The sequence below is a fragment of the Falco rusticolus genome, chromosome 3 (assembly GCF_015220075.1).
Source record: "Falco rusticolus isolate bFalRus1 chromosome 3, bFalRus1.pri, whole genome shotgun sequence".
Classification (NCBI taxonomy): Eukaryota; Metazoa; Chordata; class Aves; order Falconiformes; family Falconidae; genus Falco; species Falco rusticolus.
Window position 1 is genome coordinate 19,069,974 of NC_051189.1, and position 12,027 is coordinate 19,082,000.

The 12,027-nt window shown below is 40.2% G+C and overlaps 1 protein-coding gene across 1 annotated transcript in view; it reads right to left on the reverse strand.

Moving 5' to 3' along the window:
* Positions 1 to 1,013: 1,013 nt before the first annotated feature.
* The window catches only part of DEPTOR (DEP domain containing MTOR interacting protein), a 77,873-nt gene continuing 66,859 nt past the window's right edge, over positions 1,014 to 12,027 (reverse strand). The window contains exon 10 of the mRNA XM_037379034.1: positions 1,014 to 4,014. Coding sequence (XP_037234931.1) covers positions 3,886 to 4,014 — 129 coding nt within the window. The 3' untranslated portion in view covers positions 1,014 to 3,885. The remainder of the gene's footprint in view (positions 4,015 to 12,027) is intronic.

The window sequence follows — 12,027 nt, forward strand, 5'->3', positions numbered from 1 at the left end:
TAGGCAAACATTTTTGCAAACCATATTGTCTCTGTTTTTTCCTGTCTCTGAAATTAGTAGAATTCTTATTTAGCAAAATTAGCAATAAAAATTAGTATTTCATTCCTGCTGTTATCTGAGATTATTAGAGCGTTACCTTGTAATCTGATCATTCTGTCTCCATCCACTGGGAAAAGGAAACTTGCATGCATCATAGCTGTCAGTGCCGACGAAGAAAGAAGTTAGTCACTCCTTCTTCTTCCTAATCCTCAGACTACTGTCTTTGGCTATGTCTGTGGTAGTACATCAGATTGATACAGGGACTGTTTTCTGGTCCTAAGGCCAAATGGCACACCACCACCTGCACTCCTATGCCCAAACTCTGATCTCATGTTCATCTCTGAACTGCACTTGGGCAATTTTATCAGAGGTCCAGATCATGCTAAGCGGACATGCTGACCATTAAACCAGTAACTGTGGGACAGTTTGACACATCCCTAGCACTCTGTAGTTATTAGTGAGGATGTAACTAGAAATTGAAGAAAATACCAAGATAAATACAAGAAAAATATTCCTACTGCATAACTTTTTCCTCCCAAACCTCCTCCTGAAGGTAATCTCATAGAAGAAAGACTAGGACAGACCCGTTGGTATTGTAGATGCTGCTATGACACCACTGTATCTTTTTGATGCTTTCAATTTTATTTTCAACTTCTATGGAGACCTGAAATGCAGCCAATCAAATTCTGATACATCCGAAGCAGATTACTGCATTATTTAGTGAGTGAAATGCCTTCCATAGGACTAACTATGGAACCAGTTGTGTTCAACAGTATACATATAGTATTTGATCTTGATAATCAACATTATGTATCTTGAAGGAAATACAACAGAAGAAAAACAGGACAAATATTGCACTGAATTAATGCTCCAATTAGCTTAACTGCTACTTGAATTTAATTAACTATTATATTGCTTGAAGACATTCCATAAATGACTTGCAAATGTACATGTGCAGAGGAGTGGCACTAATCTGTGTTATTACAGCATAGAGATTTATTAGAGGATCTCACAGGATCTATAATAATAAAAAAATGCAATCACGTAAGAGAGTAAGTCTTACAAAAATGCCTATCTTTTTAATGAAGTTATTACTGCTGATGCCAGGGTTTTTTTTCCTTTCTGGTTTCTTGCTTTAGTCCATACTGATATTCATGCATCTCTTGAAATGCCTCACTTCTGTGAATAATCTTACATTTCCCCTGGTATTTCGCAGGAAGCAATGTGCTCTATTATATTCAAAATTCTGTGCCCTCTGCAATGCATGAGAGTTTGACACTGTCTCCTGCGGGATGTTTCAGAGGATATGTATCACTATGTGCAGACAAACTGCAATTTAATTGGAAACGATACATTTCATAGCTAAATTGTTAACTTTGCATCCGTTTTTCCAAAACACAAAATTTCACTGCAGAGATAATTTGAACACCTTTGTCACATTGAAGAGGGAAAGAATTAATTAAATTCTGGATTGCAAATCAAGTTGGGAACACAATACAGAAATCCCCATTAAACAACAGGCAAGCAATGTTGCTCAAATTCGGATAGAGACTAAAGTATCTTGCAAATGAAAATGCCATCTCCAATCTGTAACATAATGATATGCACAGATTTCTCCCTGACCCCATTCTCACTCTTTTTGCTCCAGTCTAAAGTGCACTCTGTAATGCATTATTAAGCTAAATTCTGACCCAGTTTCTTAATTATCTGTAAGCTATGGGGAACTTGTAGCAGAATATTAACTAAGGCAAGAGATGTAAGACACAAGAATCCACAATGGCATTAGAGAGAATCATTAGCATTTTGCTAAGAAAATCCTTCACATTTTAATATTTAACCTAGCCTAACATGTAGAATTTATATTTTAAAGTTGTTCAAGGTATATACCAATGAAGCCACCAAAACAAGCCAGGCAAAAAAGAAAAGAAAACAGAGATATTTGGGGAAGCATTCCTGGATTCCCAAGATCAGAAACTTGTAGCATACCGACACATTTCTGGGACAACAGGATGTCTTCCAACCGTCTCAGTGGATACCATTGGCAGTTGTTACAATTTCATATAACATTACATGCTGAACTCTTTTAGATGAACTGTAGAATATAATCTGCTATAGGTTATTTATGTGTATTGAAGTTTTTCGGGGTACATCGGGATAAACAACTGTCATACTAAATGACAGTTTGAAAGAATCCTCCAAACACTTTTGTGCCTGGTTAGCATCAAGTTAGCAGTTGCAGTTTTATACCTCCCTGCACTGCTGCATATTAGTGGAATATGAGAAGTTTTCACGATGAAAAATCAACCACAGATACACTATATCAGAAATAACGAATACACAGACTTCTATCTACACAGCTGTAGGCATATGTGATTTTGAACATTTGCTGCATCTCTGATGTAAAAGTGTTTGAGTGGTGAAAAATATACTGCAAGAGCAATGTATTTAGTGAGAACTATTTTTAATATAAAACATATTTCAAAATCATTTGAGGAAAAAATACTTTCCCCACCTCGTAACTGAACGATTTGTGGTTTGGTCATGTAGAAATTCAAGCTTTAGTTGTAAAATTCAGAGAGCAGAGAAAGTCTGCAATATGTATTTTTAATTCTGTGGACAAGGATGCATTTATTTATTCAGTTCAAAGATCAAAGAAAACCCAAGCAGTGCACTTACCATCAAGTTGAGGAGTTCACCTAAGTCTGCAGAATATGGAATTTGTAGATACATTTTTTAAAAAGGTTTGTTTCATGAATTCACCAATGAAGAAACCCTGCTGTTTGAAAAAGAGTAAGTGTCAGTTAAATATAATGTTTTATTAGTAATAGTGTCAAATACAACTCATGTGGCAAGTCTGTAGTTTGCAAAACATTAGATGATTGGAAAGTGCTAACAAGCTTAATGTACATTCAAGTACATTGCTTCAATTTGAAGTGTACTTTCTCTACTGGAACATCTGGATGTATCATTGCTAATTCTAACACTGAGAATCTTCCATTTCAACCTCCTAAACATTCTTCTTCCAGGAATGGTGTCTAAAATTTCTCCAAAGTGATGAACAGCAAGGCTGAGACACCTTTCCTTTACAGATAAGGAAAGAACCAAAATCAATATTTTATACTTGAGCACCTAAGCCAGTGTTGGCATCTAAAAGAAAAAGTCCAATTTTCAAAGGCAGATTTTGTGAAAGTACCGCACGCTTTTCTATTTGCAGAATTTTTCTTTCTAGACTAAACCATGTATTCAGTCAGACCCAAGCATTCATACCAGAGTATCCTCTGCAGAGAATGGACACTTTTTTTTTTCATGCATCTGCAGTTCATTCGTGTTTGATTGCAATCAAGCCAGCATTGAGTCAGCTGCCCCTCGCCCGAGAAGAGAGCAACTGTGACGGCACACGCTCCTCGAACAAAGCTGGACACCAGGAGGATGTCTACTGACGTAAATATGATATGCAAACCATCTGTGACATCCTAACCCCACAGTGTTTGGTTCTTTCATCTCCTGAAGTGCTCTGATCCAGTGTGGACCGTGAGGATATCTGCACAGCCTCTCAGGTGGGAAACCATTCTGACCGACGCAGACATGGCTGGACAGACAAACTAAAGGCCTTAACCTTGTCTCCGTTGGGCAAAGAAAAGTCCTTAGTGAAAACATGCTGGTATCAATTGTCCACTTTTTAGCATCACCACCAGTGCTATTATTGTTAAATGAAGACAGCCCCCCTCCCCTAAAAGCAAAATCATCTATTTAGACACAGCAACATTCTTCCTCCTTGTGTCATGCTGCTCCACCAGTTGTCGCTATTTCTCTCACAAAAGTGTCCTGTAAGAGGTTTTTTCCTTCTCAGGACTCTATTTCTTCCATCACCTCCATCACAATCGTTCGAGGGCCAGTCAGGATGAGGTTGCTCACTGTCCTGTAGTCCACATGGAGAACGTTGAGGCCATTGACAGATACGACAAATTGGCAAACCTGAGGAGAAAAGCAAGTAGCAAAACAAGTTACTCATCAGACTTTTTTTGTAAGGCTGTTTACACAGATGTATTCTCAACTCCTGGGTGTGCAAAACCTCCAGAACTCTTCACACCATCTCATTCACCACTCTTAAGAAAACCACATTTCTTAGAATCAATCTGGCAAGTTAATTTTCTGTGATTTTTTTAAAAACATCAATGCAACTTTCAAATAGATGGAATTTTGAAGTCCTACATCAATCACTTTTCTTATAATAATTATATTTTTCTTCTAACAATGATATTTTCCAATATCGATGGCACTTTGCAAACAATATGGGACAAGACAGCTCTGGCCATTGCAAAAGGCCCATTACTCTTAGTTTGCCTTAAACACTTTCATAGAAACCATTTTAAACAGTTCTTGGTAATCATAGTAAAAATATGCGTCGTATTTCCAGGCTCAGAGCAAGGTCTGGATGATGAGTTCACTAGATTCAGTGCCAAAACCTCCACCAGTACAACACGAACCCAAAGGATCCAGATTCTTGGAAATAATACCATGGAAGATGAAGTCAGTACTAGGATGGATTAAAATGTCACTGTCATTTTCAGGAGATTTTCTTACAGATGTAGTTATTTTTACTTTTTATGTGTACAGTTTTTGGTTTTCTTCAGCAAGTATGACTCATTAATTAATTTCAAGTACGCTAATATTGTGTTTTTAAGAGCCGTAACAAATTCAACTGCTGAAAGTCTTGTACCGTCAGAGGCCACTTTCTGAGCAAAAAGTCTTGATATTTCTACCGAAAATATTTCTTGATAGAATATCAGAATATTTCTATTCTGACGACACCACTGTGTATCTTAAAAGAGTTCATCAGAAAGAAGTCACATTGATATTGTAAAAGACTGTGGAGGAAAAGAAAGATCACAATATTGATTCCTCAAAACCATTAAGCCTTCTCTGTATCCAATCATAATATTACAGTATTTGGTAAAAAGGCCAAAAATGTGTAGTGTCTAGATCTGTATTTTTAATGATAAAAATATGGAGCCTAAAGCAATAATGTTATCCTGATATTTCAATGAAAACAATACATTCAGTAGAAGGTTATACTACTCATAAGTCATCTTGAGTCTGTAAGAAAGAAGATATGAAGCAAGTATCACTAGAGACATTCATGCTTTATTTTATCTTTTTACTTTTCCTATTTAGGCAGAAACACAACACAGAAATAAATGCATGCAGGAGAGGTGGGAAGCAGCTCTGGTGTCTTCCCATGCTGGCTCTAAAACAGATTTTCTCAGAGCCAAGTCATTTAACTTTTGTGCACCAGCCACCTTCCCTCTCAAGTAAAACATTTGGTGAAACTCAGTTTGTATTTGCGCAGAATGTACAGAATGTAGCCATCGATGTTCCATTTAAGGAAAATTACAGAGGAAGAAAAGCCAATCCAAAAAAATGTAACATTTCATCAAAAATGCCACCAACAACTTTAATCTCTGCTCCTTAAAGCCTCTGCACAGGAAGAGTGGCAGCAGCAGCCCCTGAAGGGCAGGCAGAGGTCTCTCTTACGCCTTACCCCTTGCCCTCAGAACTCCCCTACAGAGCTGAAGATCCTGGCTGGCAGCCTTACAGGGAGCCTAAATGACCATCAGAGTATGGCCATCAGCCATTCCACTTAGCCAACTTCCATGGCACTATGGATGCATCTTTCCTATACATTCATATTCAGTATTTCAGCTGCAAGCATTGGGAAAATGGTTCAGGTTTTGCATGCAGACAAAACCTTCTGAATTTTAAGGATTTTTGTTGAAAAGGTAACCCATCATCCTCTGCAGTGTGCCTCAAATGGTATTTAAGAGGCATGTCTCTGTAGTTTAAAATGCATATTATTGCAGTATCTACAGGTCTCAACTTCCAGTGGTATTTCTTAACACTTTCTGTGGCCTTCCAAGATTGTATCAAGTTTTACTGAATTATAGCTTTGGCTCCAGAATAATACTTGGGTTGATTTAAAACAGACCTGCAGAAATAACATTGTCTCTTCTGGCTTAATGCAATTTTTGGAAGTTGAATGGCTGATGTTTGTTTTACTGCTGCATATTCTCAGACTTCTCAAGTTACTGGAATCCCAATGCATGGGTCTCGTGTCTGGCCAGGGACAAGCATGCAAGCGTGTGATGGATACATCTGCATGCTGGATCATATCAGGGGCATTCGGAGGCCTCTGGGGAACGTCCCTGGCAAAGGAACAGACTTTCCAGGCTGGCCAGTCACTCAGACCAGGACTGCAATGGTGTAAATGGGGGCTATATGGGCACCACAGTAGTGAACAGCAATCTGAATGCCAAGGAGTGCATTTCTTACGCAAAAGACAAGAGTTGACATGTCTGCATTCTCAATGGGTTGTGGGGTTTTTTGGGGGTTTTGTTTTTTTTTAATGTATGCCCATGGCGGTATTATTAATCAGCAATGCGTACAGGCTGAGAACAGTCCCCTTCGTGCTGCCCTTTGCACTTGATCCAAAGGGCTTATTAGTTTCACCGTTTCCAGTGGACAGGATTAGATGCACAAAGTCCACCCAAGCCAGATGAGAAGAGGAATACAGAGAGCAGGACAATGCACAGAAAAGCATACTTCTGTCCTAAAATTGCATGAAAAGAGAGTTTTGCACGGTTCTGAGCCCTTTGGTATGCTGAGTGCCCTTGACTCACCCAGTTTTCTTCTCCCCGCCCTGGTTCTCCACCCAGCACTGCACCCAGCCAGGGGGAATGAGACGCGCGTTTTCGCCATCATCAGTCCTGCCCCACAAAAGCCCACATCGTGCCTTGCTCTCTTGGTGGAGTTAGTAAACAAGTGAGAGTGAGTGAGTACCCACAAATCACCTCCGAATGAGTATATCTACCCACATATTATTATCTCAAGAATTTTCTTAAGGAGACTGGTTTACAAAATCATGATGATTTAACGTTACATTTATAAAAACACATTTTAAAAAGCTGTAGGTGCTCAGCTTGTAGCTACAGCTGTTAAGGGCTTTGTAACTGCAAACACATAAAATTTCTCTGTTGGTTTCCACACATCAGTAACTATAATAGATAATAAACTAAAGTTAAAAAAGACTCAAAGAGCCTTTTATTGCTCATTTCCTCATAGCTCTCCAAGGAATCTGACAGGAGATAAGCGTCCATTTTTACCCCTCAGACCAAGAAACGACAAAGACCAGAATAAATTCCGACCATTTTTTTGGTCAGGATGCGGTGATCTAAAAACCACAGAAACAATAACACTTAAATAAAGTAACACTGAAATTAAAAGACTCTCTTAATTAATTTCAAATATTTAAATGCTACAGTAATAAACATTTATTGTTAAGTATTTCAATTCCCCACCTTGGCAGCAGCCCACAGAAGTCAGGATAGCAGAAAAGGCACCGCTGTCTTTCTGCAGGTTTCCACTGGCACATACAGAAGGTTTAACCAAATCCAGGTGTTCCCAGGAAAAGGAAAAGTTCAGCTTTGGGCTTACATTTGAACAGAAAGGATCTGGTAACCTACCACTCACGGGAGTTAGCAAAGATGTGTCACGCCATTTATCAGCAAACTGAAGATGGCGGGAAGAGGAATTATAATTAGTTACAAAAACATTTAATGGCCAAAATCAGGATTGTGCTGTACTTGGAGCTGTACAACCCTTCCCTCCCCCTCCCTGGTTATCGCTCTTCCCACCACGGCAAGCTTTGGCTGCCTGCCCCTACTTGGCCTTGCCAAGCTGCCCTGGAGATGTACATCCACACCCCTCAATCTTCCTGCCAGGAGAACTGCCCCCTGGGCAAACCAAAGCCCTGCTCCCTCGCAGGGGGCTGCCCGCACGGGGGCTGGGCAGCTGAGACAGCACTGATCGGGAGCTGAGGATGACTGCGGGATGCTCCCGAGGGATGTCAGACCCAGGCTGCAGGCACCAGTGTGGAACTGCACAACTACCTTCAAGCCAACTACTGAATAAAAGCATTGCATACCTGTCACTAATTCTTACTTAGCATTCTGCCTCAGGATAACCTTAATATTGATGAATGTTACAGGAATATTGCTTGAGGATAAGCAGTTAGCCTAGATCCTTGGATATTCAGACGCGTTTGCACTGTAGGCTTTAGTCACAGTGGAACCAGGCCTTGCCTGCTGGACTTTTTTCAATTTAATGTATTTTTATATACAAACCTTTAAAAATTTCCTTTCTTCTTCGAGGCACACTTTTGAGAAGGGTGCTGTGAAAGATCATGAAGAGCTGGAAATTCCCACCACAGAACTTGGCTGAAGCAATGACTGCAATGTTCTTTGAGACAGTTTTAAAGAAGCGTTTCAATTTACAGATGCAGCATGCACAGCCATTCATCACCGGTCATGAAGCAAGTAACAGCCGCACAGAGTCAAAAGATAATGTATCTCAGAACAGTAGGACACGACCATGATTACACAGTCATTTTAATTTGACATAAAAGTTTTTAAAAAGCTTGGGATGAAGAGAAACACAAATGCACACACAGGCATAGAGGAGGCGGCATGGGGGTCTGCCCTTCTCCACAGCGGCAGACGTCTGCGTCCCACCTCGGCAGCTGTGGGTTAAGGCTCTAATTCTCAACGGATTTATCGTTTACACTTCAGTGTCAGGATCAGTGTCTGGAATCCACTCTGCTTTTATCTTTTGCCTAACATCTCTTTAAGAAAGAGAGTACAAACACTATGACAAATACAGATCAAGTAGGTACCAAAGAAATCAATGTTACCAAATACAACCTGGGCTTAACATTCTTGAATACAAAGCTAGATTATGCAATGACACATTACAGATGGTGGGAAAAAATACTGGGTTTCAGCAGCACTGATATTTTACCCAATTATCTGGGCAGTAATTCAGCATCTAAGACTGCAAAGCACAAAGTCTCTACCAGCATTCTTGAGTTTTCTCCTCCGGCAGCACCAAGGCCAAGCAAACGGCAAGGTTTTCACCGGCTGTTTGACACTGATAGCTGCTCTGGCATCAGGTGTTAATAGTGTAAAGAGATGCTGAAAACATTGCCACCAATTCATTTGCACTGAAGGTGCGATTATTATTGTACATGTGGCAACTGCCTGAAGGGAAATCTTAAAAAATGCTGGAGAGAGAGAGTGAAATCCAGCCTTGCACTAATCTTTCACTCTGGAGCAGCCAGGATTCCACCCCTGGACTCTGCACAGATCTGAAACAGATTTCTAGCAGCTGGCAGCTCAAACCAGGGCCATATCCTGCTGCAGAGCAGATCCCTTTGAAACCGAGGTACTTCAAAAGTCATTAGCGCATTGCACAGAAACAGGCAGTTGTTGGGAAAGCTGTGTGCAAATCAGGGCTGGCTCAGTCATCCACCATGGGACAGACTGGATTTAACCCTTTGCTCTGTTCCTAGTTTGTACGCACACTCATTTACATAGAGTTATCAGATAGTTTAGGACATGCTCCTTTGACTGTTACTTCTTCTTACCATCTGATGTGATGCCAGATGTGTTACACAGATAATTTTTACTTTAAGGCAAGCCATTCCCAAAATACATGGAAAAATGTTCCGGTTTCTCTTTGGTCTTTTTTTTAAAAACTTACTAGCATCCAATAGGAATGATGAATACAGGCAAATGTAGGAGTTATTTTCAACCCTGGAAAGTTCTTCAGCAATTTTCCTAAGAACTAAAATAAAAGCTTCTAAGTATAACTTCTTTCAGAGCTGTCTAAAGAAAAGTGTATTTTGACAATTTTACAGAATAAAATTGATACCAGAATTGACAACATAACTATTTCAAAAAGAAAAGAATAGTCTAGTGTTAGTGGGTTTGCTTTTCTTCTTGCTAATGAAAATTAAAATTAAATCCATTACAGAAAGAGCCTGCTTATATTTCTGTTAGAGACCCTCAATAAGTATAAGTAAATGCTTTTTTTCATGTCCTACTAAACCTTCAGGGACAGGATCAGCTGGTCGAGTAGCTCAAGCTTATAATTGTTTCATTATGGTATTCTGAAATGCACTGAGATCTTCCAGAGGAAAGGTTCTTCACGTTCAGCTAGCAAAATCATCTGTTTTCTACATGTAATCTGCATGACAGATCTGCCAGATCCTGATTTCTATTAAATACCAGGACAGTCTGCCAGTAAGAACCCTTCCTTACAAGCACCCATGCAAACTGGGGCTGAAGGATTAACATTTAGCAATTGTCAGTGACCTGGAGATGCCTTAAGCAGAATACCCGAGAAATCAAGCTCTTCACACCTTGTAGATACTTTTTAAAACTCTGGGCCACTTCTAAGATAGAAGACTAACTGGCTGATTCCTGTGGTACGGCCACAGCTCTCACCTGTGAAGGTTACTGAACTCTTGCAACAGAGAAGTAAAATTGAAGCAAAAAAAAGATAAATTATTCTTTACCATCACTTAAAAAGGAGATATATCTGCTTTGGCTTTTCTTATCTTGCTGACAGATTTCAGAAAAATTTGTGGAAGGCTTAGGTGCTACAAGGGTGTAACATCTGAAACACAGCTTTCCAGCCTTCAGCAAGGAGGAAGGGGACATCCAAGCTTCCACCGTTTCAAAGGACAAGGTATCCGTCCCGTGGGATTTCTCCCCCTCACATTCTCCTTGCTCCTCTAGGGATGCTGGGAACTGCTACTCCCACTCTCGCCTCCCGAGCACCACTGTGCTCTCACGTAAACAGATGGAAACCAAGGCATCATTTTTAAAATGTAATTTAAATATGAAATATGAAGTAGTTAAGAAATGAGTGAAAGTAAACACTCCCATCTATGTCTGTTATTTTGTCACACACGAATAAAAAATTACACCCTTTCTACTTTTTATCGCAGTTACCATTGAAAAAGGAGCTATTTACAAGCGCGTAAACCCACAGGTTTGCCCTGCCAGTTGTTAGATCTCTTGAGTAAACCTTCCAAGCTAATTACCACATCAGCATCTTCTACCTCACACACCACAACATGGGTTTGTACGCAAAATCTTTAGTGACAATGCCAGAGAGTGAGGTTTCCATCTCCTTAGGGTGTAAAGAGCTAATCTCACTTTTAAAAGAAATATGGGGGGCAAAGTTTTGTTTATTAAAAGCTGGATCAGTAACCTGACCTAGGACTCCACCACTTTTTTTGCCAGCAGAAAGGGATACCCTCGGCCTGAATGGCCAAGGACTTTGTGGATCCGGGTATCAAACCAGTTCCAAAGGGGAGGAGGGCTCATAGCCAGACTTGGTGCCTGCACTCCCAAGAATTGCTCCTGTCCCTTTGCACTGGCTCTGGGGAACAATGCACCAAAGCCAGGCACCGCTCCCTTTTAATCTTGTGCCAGCAAAAATAAATAAATGAAAGGACCTGTCTCCAGGCAAAATAAATTCCCTGATGTGCCTGACATGGTTGGAGGAAGGAGGCAATAGATAGGGATCTGGTTGGAGGCAAAGGGAAAGAGGTAGATGAAAAGGAAGTAAAGATAGGATCAACCTTTCTGGCAGCAGCTTACACTTAGGTCACTAAACTGCAGCTTAAGTTTTCAGATCACTTAAAGTCCCAGGGAAATCAATGGCAAGATGGATGTTAGGGCAGAAGGAACAAGCACAGAGAAATGTGAGGCAGGGAACAACAGTGGAGAGAGGGCGTAGAGCTCAACTTCTTGTACACACACACACAATCTGCATTTATACTGACACAGGGGCTCTTCTATTTTAATAGGTAACTCATAGCCATGAAGCAGAGGAATCCCCATGCTCAGCAAAGAGCTCAGGCCACAGAGATGCTGAACGTGCTGCCACAGAAAAGCCTAAGACCCAAAACCAACCTTCTAAATAAAAGTAAACACAGGCAGCACTAAAGCATTTGCTCTCGCTCTGCTATGCCTTACATTGTCACAGTGGAATGAGGAAAAGAGATGAAAATCAGAGGTCCAAAAAGTTATGTTTCCAGTTAGAATTTTTTCTTTCTTCTTTTTTAAGAATTCATGCAATCTT